This window comes from Siniperca chuatsi, linkage group LG12 (assembly GCF_020085105.1).
Source record: "Siniperca chuatsi isolate FFG_IHB_CAS linkage group LG12, ASM2008510v1, whole genome shotgun sequence".
NCBI lineage: Eukaryota > Metazoa > Chordata > Actinopteri > Centrarchiformes > Sinipercidae > Siniperca > Siniperca chuatsi.
This window is the reverse complement of record NC_058053.1, coordinates 3,899,838-3,908,162: the sequence shown is the minus strand read 5'-3', so window position 1 is coordinate 3,908,162 and position 8,325 is coordinate 3,899,838. Positions and strand designations below refer to the sequence as shown.

Sequence of the window (8,325 nt, the reverse complement as noted above, 5' to 3'; positions counted from 1 at the left end):
CACTACTGTTGTGTTTGAAAAAAGCTAGGCCGAATTTGTTTGAAACTTGAAAACAGTTTTAACAGGTGTGTAACCTGTAATCATTTACTCCCTTTATGTAATAGCGGTGGCGGTAGGTCATGGTAGCTCATAAATGTGAGAAACTAAAAATGAATTACGAGATTTAAGTATAACTGTGAGATGATGTCATTATATATGTAATTATGACTTTCTAAATCATAAATATGAGTTACTAAGTCATATAAGTCATTATTTCGAGATAGCAAGTCCAAATTATGAGAAACTGCATCAAATTTGTGAGAAATAGTCTAAATTGTAAGATGAGCCGAAATTTGGATTAATATCTCATCATTTTGTCAGTTTCTCATATTTTTGAAGTAGAAAGTCAAGCTTTTTACTTAGTATGTTGCAATAGTGGCTTAGTATGTTACAATTTTAACTTACCATGAGTATTTTTATTTTAGTTATTTCTAACATTTCATCTAGTTTTCATCTATTCCTGGCAGAAATGAGCTTCCACATAAATCTGTCCACTGTGCACATGCACATATTTTAACATCTGGTAAAGCATCTGGAGCACACTGGAAGCTTCACACCGACCTATGCATCTGACACAAAAAGACTTATTATAGCACCATGCAATTACAAGGGTATAAAGTATGTATAGGGATATCTTTTCTACCTTTTTTGCCATATTTGACTGGAAAAGAAACTTTGGGATTAGGAGAGGACTGTTTAATCAAGGAGAGGTAGTGGTTAATTGATGATTAGTGTGTTTCCTAATATTACTATTAGGAAACACACTAACTGTATAACAAAACTCTTGTAAAAGACAAATAAGGGTCATGTATCATTAATCAAAATTTGCCATTTGTTCTCTTTTATTACAATCATTGGGGTGAAATGGAGACACACATACAGGAGCTTTGCATAGAGTGGAATTCGGAAAACCGGAGCCAGGTCCTGTCAGAAATGTACTAGGAAAGACGCGAGGTGCAACTGCCTTCATTTGGATGTGAAACCAGTAATCAACCATACCAGTCTTCTGCAGCAGAAAAGCCTCATTATGGAAAACGTCAAACTGACCGAGTGAATGTATATCCTAACGTGAAGTGTTGTTGCCCATGCCACAAATCTGACCCTCAAGCAAACATGGGGTGATGCTCTGTAAGGATTTGGCAGAAGCCAGGAGTGGGACGTGTTTGTTGGACAGAAATAGAGAGCAGGCCTAATGGTTGACTTTGCAAGCCCCAAACCTTTGGTACATTCGGTGCAAAATATATATTTATACACACAACAGGACAGACATACATATACATTTATATACAAATAGACAAACAGGACCGCACACATGGTACACATACATGTGCTCTCACGTTTCACAAAATCAAAACAGCCCTATTGATTCATCACCGATTCATGAGCAATGAACCATAACCACCAACCCATGACTAAGATAGGCAGACACGCACATGTGAAAGTAACAACATTTCTGAAACATGCTGCCGATACTCGCCATTACACTGTCATAGAGAAAACAAACTATTGCATTCGCACATTGTCCATTCCCAGAGCTAAAACTAAGTGACTAAAGCACCTATTTCCTACACCTTGCTCCCATGAGCTAAACACTCAAGGTATGACAGTGCCAGGTAAGCATAAGGCCGCATGCTTCAAGTGAGCGCCACAACCAAAGTGACACAACTTAACCAGCTCCCTCACCCCTTTTTCTGAATGGATAGCAATATCCTCATGCAAAAAAAGCTAGTAAGGACAGTGTGTTGCACTATTTCAGCATGCAATATCAAGCTATAACACAACACCATCTAGGGGTTTCTGCCTCAGCACAGCTCACAGAGCTGACCAGGAAGATCCCGCATGCAGTATTGGACTGGGAGGGGGGCTGGGATACTAAAGTCTGCCTCCACATCTTGCATCACATGTGGGGCTCTCTAGCAATATTCCAGCCCCTGTGGTCTAACTCCAACAGGACTCTGTACAGTAGGTGTAATCTTGCATGCACCCGATAGAAAACGACTGTGTGTGTTCGTGTATGCATGTAAGAAAGTGTGTGAGAGACTGAGTGAAAGGGTCCTCAGGGTTTGTGTCGTACACTTAAGATTTAGAGAATGTTTTATCACATGCTTTCAAGACAAAACTATCGAGAACATCATCATCATCATCACACCTGGTCAGGTCATTCAGAAAGGAGAAGATCACTGGTTCTTTGTTTTGACCATGCCATAGTAATGACAGCAAACCTTACTGCCCCCTTGTGTTGATATCTGTTTTGGGAATTTAAACCGCAGAGCCTCACGTTTCACCATCTTTGATTTGTGAGACATGGATCTGGCCGAATTTTTACAAGGAAATAACGTAGCTTTCCTTATGAAATTTCACTTTATGGTCAGGAAAACCCAGGAGGCACTAAAGATCCCACCACTGCACCCTGACCAGGTACCTGGATGACACCAGGCGAGTGTCTTTCAGCTAACAAGGCCTAATCCGGTGTCAACGTCGAGTGAAGCGCGTCCTCATTCCTCAAGCAACTGTGTCACATTTGATTTCCTTTCCCTGCACTTCCAACTTTCCACTCTGTGTTTCCTCTTCAGCCTGCTTGAAATCTTCCTCAGGGGCCGAACAGAGTTGCTTGAGGTTCATACATTCAGTCAGTTATTTGGTACATTCATCACTTTCATTGGGTGGGAGGCGATTACATCAGTGAGAAGGGCCTTGTGTGTCATCTGTCGTCATCTGTCTGTGTGAGAAAGTGCATCTATTGCTCATGATAAATGTGTGGAACAGTTTGAAAAACAAACCCTGCACTTCTATCTGACTGAAGTGTGTCAGTAAATGTATCTGTATACTGGAGTGAGTGCACCCGCAGCATCAAGACTAATGCTGTAATACTGTATGCATGTGTTTGTGTGTATGATACTAGGTGTTCTTGTTGAGTATATGCAGAAACAGGGCTTCATGTCTCAGATGTGTCTTTACCTTTCGTGCCCATGTAAGAGCTCTGGTGTCGCAGTATTGAAGTAACAGTCCTGACCAGAACCTGCTGTCATTATCACAATGGGTCAATAACACTGTCCATGAATGTCACTGATGATTTGTGACTCATTGTCCAGCGTATTCAGGAATCAAAGCTGTGAAAAGAAATGTATTTTCAGTCATAGAACAACTGGTTTTATGCAATTTTGTGTATGCGTATCTGTTTGCGTGTGTATCGGTGTACACTAATGTATCTATCCCCTGCTCTCAGACAGGCAAGGAGGACCAGCCAACATCCATTTGTAAATCTAAAATGTCACGTCTTTCAATGCTGATAAAAAATCTTGGGGGAAACACTAGTTTGCACCATCAATAAAAACAAAATGTCCCATGTTTGTGTGTGTTTTGTGCAAAGGTGATTAGTGTGTGTGTGTGTGTGTGTGTGTGTGTATTATAGTTCACAACGTTGCAGCCCCAGTGCAGAAAGGACACAGTTTAGAGGTCCAGAGAGGGAGAAGGGAGGGTGGTTTTTGAGCAGCTGTCTCTGAGGTGCAGGTTGGAGGAGGAGGACAGAAGGTGCTAGAAATCCAGTAAACAAGGCCTTTAACTGAAGAGATAAAGCACACATGTGGCTCAATGAACAAAGGTTACCATGAAAACAAGAAATTGTACTGTACAGCTGTTTAAACTATTCTCCGATTCTTCGCCTTTCTTCCAGAAGGTGTTCACTTGATCGACTTCTATTAGATATGTGAGAGAAAGGCAGAGAATCGGATCGAAGGCTGCGTGCTGAGTGATGAAAAGCCAGTCTGGGAAAACAGCAGAGTTGTCCACGGGGGGGTTAGTTGCCTTTTGAGGATATTAGTTTTATATTCCATTTCTCTCCTAAGTGAGAAAGGTGGATTTCCAGATGGTTCTCTCTCCCAAGTTAGACCTGGGTGTGAGCTGATTCGAGGTTACTCCAAACCGAACGTGCTCGTTTCCTCTACAGCAGTGACCAGCTTCTCATAGAGCATGGAGAAGGAGGGGTAAGGTGGGAGGTCCAAACGATTAAAGCAAGTGTGAGCCCTATGGAGACACACACACACACACAAACACAAAAGATAATCAGATGAATGTCAAGATGACTCATCTGTGAGAGGTCAGTCTTAAATTATTGCAAATTATCCTCAGATAGAAACCCACATGTAAGGCATTTGTTATACATGATATAATTCCTAATATGCATTTGTCCCAGTTAAATAAAGAGGTAATTCAAAACATATATATATATATTTTTAAAAAATGGTTCAAATGGATCACCTGTACCTTTAAGCCAGCAGGGCTCTGCTGATATATTGTGTTTATCAGGTCTGGTAAGGGACTGTACAGAAATTATTGCATTGGGGAGGGGGGGATAAATCTTATACTTCACTTTTTTAAACAACAAGACCCTTCCTAGCATTATTAATATTTTATTTGTACCTGCCCCTTGACTTAGAAAAAAGAAACTGCAACACCAACACCCTCCCCAAAGACAGACAGACATGTATATGTATACATACACACACACACACACACACACACACACACATATATACATACACACACACATATACATATATATATATATGTACACACGCACGTTTGAATTGTATTATAGGCTAACAGACATACAAAATGTAATGATAAAGTAAAGGTGGGAAAGTTGGTAGAGAAAACGTTTAAAGACTTAGATCCATAAAGATGTGTTTTCTGTGTAAAATTGACATATTGGTCCCATTAGTTAGTTGATTGTGATGGGAAAATACTAAAGCCCTGAGAAAGAGAAAGGACTTTTGTGCATATTGCAAAACACACCTTTATGGCCTATTGTGCACACTAAGGCCATCATTCGTAACTGTTTAATCTTGTGTAATAATCAATATTTCATTTTACAAGGGAAGGCTGATAAAAAAAATATAAATGTGGAATGAGGAAAAAAAAAAAATAGGCCCAACCTCTCTTCAGCAAAAAGAAAAAATACACGGCCCTCCACCTTTTGGCCCTGTTAGTAATTTTTGTACAGTCCCTAAAGGCTACATAGTCATCCTATTAGACAGCCTACCTGGGTAAGGAGGTGATTTTCCCCCACTTCTCCACACAGAATCTGCGGGGTCCATTACTGCCCCGTAGAGAGGCAAATCCCTCGTAGGGAATACTGGAGGTGCCTGTCACAAACTAGAGAGAAGGCCACTAAAGTCATGAAAAGTATGAAAGCAGCATCCTAAAACATTGTTATTATTTATGACTTATAACTAAAGTAAATTAAGTTAATTAAAAGTATTTTTGTTTCTATTAGTTTTATATGAATTTAAACAGGTATTCTCACTTAAACTGAGAATTTTCAACTTCAATGAAAACAGAAAACCGCATGCAAATTATATAATCTAGTTACATAAAAGAGAGATAAAGTAACATCTTTCTGCAGTCTCAAGCACGACTGCAGTGCCTGCAGGGCACCCAGCCTCCACATGGGGGCAGCCTGTGTGCATGCGGTCACCCACGTGCTGTACCTGCAGCAGCCTCAGCCTCTGCTCATTGTTGAACCTTTCCACAGCTGCCCAGAACCAACGAATCACTATATGGTTGTCATGGTAACCTGAGGGGAGATAGATGATGATGGTGAGTCAGATGAATAACAAATATTCCTGTCCCCTGTCTGTTCTTCACTGCTCTCCTCCACCTCCCATCTCACAATTTCTCCGCTGTGATTTTTGAATGAGCTCTGCTGTTTAATGTTTAATGGCCGCGCTGTTTTGTCCATCTCAGTCGATTCCTCTATTAAAAGAGTCTCACACTGAGTCATGGCAGATTGTCGGTTTGAGTTCTCTTGTCTCTCTGCTGCTGGCGGCTTCTCAACTGTATTGGCCAGACCCTTAAAAAGCCTTTTAATGTGATCTCTTATAAATAGTTGGGACACTGGCGCTTGCATGCCTGTACTGTAGACAATATGTATTACAATAATTAAATAGCAATAACTCCCCAAAGTTCCAAGTGCTCATTAAACAGTACATTACAGTTAACAGTTGTTATATAGGAAATGAAATTATTTCTCAATAATTATTTCTCTCCATCTGTTCTTCAGCAGCCACATTTCTAATATTGTTTGGAGTTGTTTTGCTGACATGTTTTGTGTTTTACAAGCATACTGAATAGACATTTGCAGCTCATTTATGATCAGTATGGTAACAACATGGTACTTTGTGGCTCTATGTGTTTTAACTACTGTAAGCAGCACCTTTATTTTGTAACTGTATTTCCTGAATAATATATATTAGCATAAAGAAAATCCTAGCATTCCTTCTCCTGATTCACAGGAAACAAGGAAAAGTAGTTTTGCAGGTGTCCTGGTGGTCGACGTTTAAGAGGTGTAGAGCCATACCATGCTTACGCATCCAGTGGACATTGGCTGGAATGGCAGCGGATCACAGTTGTGATGGGCCCAGTGTTTTAAACAGTGGACGTTGGAGGTTACAGCTGTATAAGCCAGTGTAAAGTTGGTTATCTACAATGAAGTTTGTCACTTCATTTTTCTTCCATCTCCCTAGAGGTCAGGAAGATTGCTGGGTTTAATCCTCGGACTTGCTGAGAAAAACTTGAATGTGAATGAGAACTGCTTTAACCCTGCTCACCAATCTGCTTACCGCTGAGGTGCTCTTTAGCAAGGCATCTATCTAATCCCCCACTGCTCAAAACAGAGGGTTACTGGTTGCACACTTGCAGATTTCAGTTGTGAAAGAATACTTGAAAAGGAGCCAGTGTATGCATTTGACTGATAGTTTTCTCACGTTGCTGTCAGTGTGCCATGAACACTTTCATCTACATCTCTGCTCTGTTGCCTCACTGCTTCCCTGCAGCTTTACATACCTCCTCTGTACTCTGTGTTGTTTCTCCAGTCTGCCAGGTCGATCTCTGCAGTGCCTGCAATCACCAGCTCCAGCTCCCTGGCATCAAACACAGACACCAGTCGCACATCCACCACCTAACACACACACACACACACACACACACACACACACACACACAGAAACGGATGAACACATGGTATAACATAAGGTACAGCTTATTCATTTATCACAGTCTTCCCACATACATCAGATTGCTTGAGGGGTTTCAGAGCATTGAGACAAGATAGTTGCAGTAGATCCTTATTGCGACAATAAGGACAGCGACAAAGATGGCGGTAGGATAAACATTACTGTGGGAAAAGTTTCCATCACTTTGTTTACAGTAAATGTTGGATTGGATTTGTTTAGCAAACCGAGGCCTGTAAACTCACATTGAGCCCACAAAGACCCGGTAATCTGTCATCCTGCCAGGCAATGGACTTATGCAGGGGTTGGGTTTGTACCAGTTATGAATACACATGAGAAAAAGCACCAGTTCTTGGTTCACTTTGTCATGCTGAGCTTCCACAGCATGTTGGACTCTGGGCTATCAGATGTCAACATCCATCTTCTTACGGTTATAAATTGGAATGCGTTCTCACTTGTACAAATATCTCAGAGAAATACACACACGTTCATCTGTCATTATTCACCACTCCAAACATCCTTGGTAGGAACATGCCATCAGATTCACATCCAAACTGAGAAGTGAACAAAATCTAAACATTATGTCTGTTATATAAGTACTGTATGTTCACTGGCTTCATAACAGGCATGAAATAGGCACTACTGAGTAATCTATGCCATCTAGCATCTATTTAATATCCACCCCCCACATTTCCATGATGATAGGAAAGCTAACTACATATGCCATGATGTAGTTCACTGAAATGCAAAGCTGCTTTGTCATTTGCTCTTTTGGCTTCATCACAAATATTTTTTGCTTTTCTAGTTGAAATGTATTGTGACACCAGTTGCTTGCTCAAAGCAACGTCATCCATCACTAAAAATGCCAGATGTCAGGCAGCGTGTGGGTGGAAGGATGCTCCTGGTTTCTTGAGTTTGTACTGGTTGAAAACAATAGGAATTCTCAGTACCTGATGCAATGACGCAAACACGCCGTCATAGAGTATATTATAGCCATTATGTGACATAAAGAAGAAAATGTTACTTATTGCCTTTTCAAGAGGGGCTCGTAGCCTCATTTATAGCTCTAACACCGATATTAAGTGCTGTACCTCATAGAAGCCTCGGACCAGGCTCTCCGTCTGCTGGGCCACTCCTCTCTCTATACGCCACTTGACCATTCGCTCAATGTACTCCTTTTTGTTCTTCTCTGACACAGGGATACCAGCCCCGCCTGGCTTCAGCTCTCTCTCTGTAATCTGCACAATCACATGCAGACAAGGAAACTTGAGTTTTA

The 8,325-nt window shown here is 41.0% G+C and overlaps 1 protein-coding gene across 10 annotated transcripts in view; it reads right to left on the bottom strand.

Moving 5' to 3' along the window:
- Positions 1 to 857: 857 nt before the first annotated feature.
- hecw2a (HECT, C2 and WW domain containing E3 ubiquitin protein ligase 2a) overlaps positions 858 to 8,325 on the bottom strand; it is a 39,884-nt gene continuing 32,416 nt past the window's right edge. For 9 of the 10 annotated variants that reach the window (XM_044217101.1, XM_044217100.1, XM_044217106.1 and 6 more), the window contains 5 exons: positions 8,141 to 8,287; positions 6,883 to 6,997; positions 5,529 to 5,614; positions 5,081 to 5,193; positions 858 to 4,062 (listed from right to left, as the gene is read on the bottom strand). In XM_044217101.1, the coding sequence (XP_044073036.1) occupies positions 3,951 to 4,062; positions 5,081 to 5,193; positions 5,529 to 5,614; positions 6,883 to 6,997; positions 8,141 to 8,287 (573 nt within the window). In that variant the 3' untranslated portion in view covers positions 858 to 3,950. The remainder of the gene's footprint in view (positions 4,063 to 5,080; positions 5,194 to 5,528; positions 5,615 to 6,882; positions 6,998 to 8,140; positions 8,288 to 8,325) is intronic. The other variant, XR_006380164.1, reaches the window with a different exon arrangement.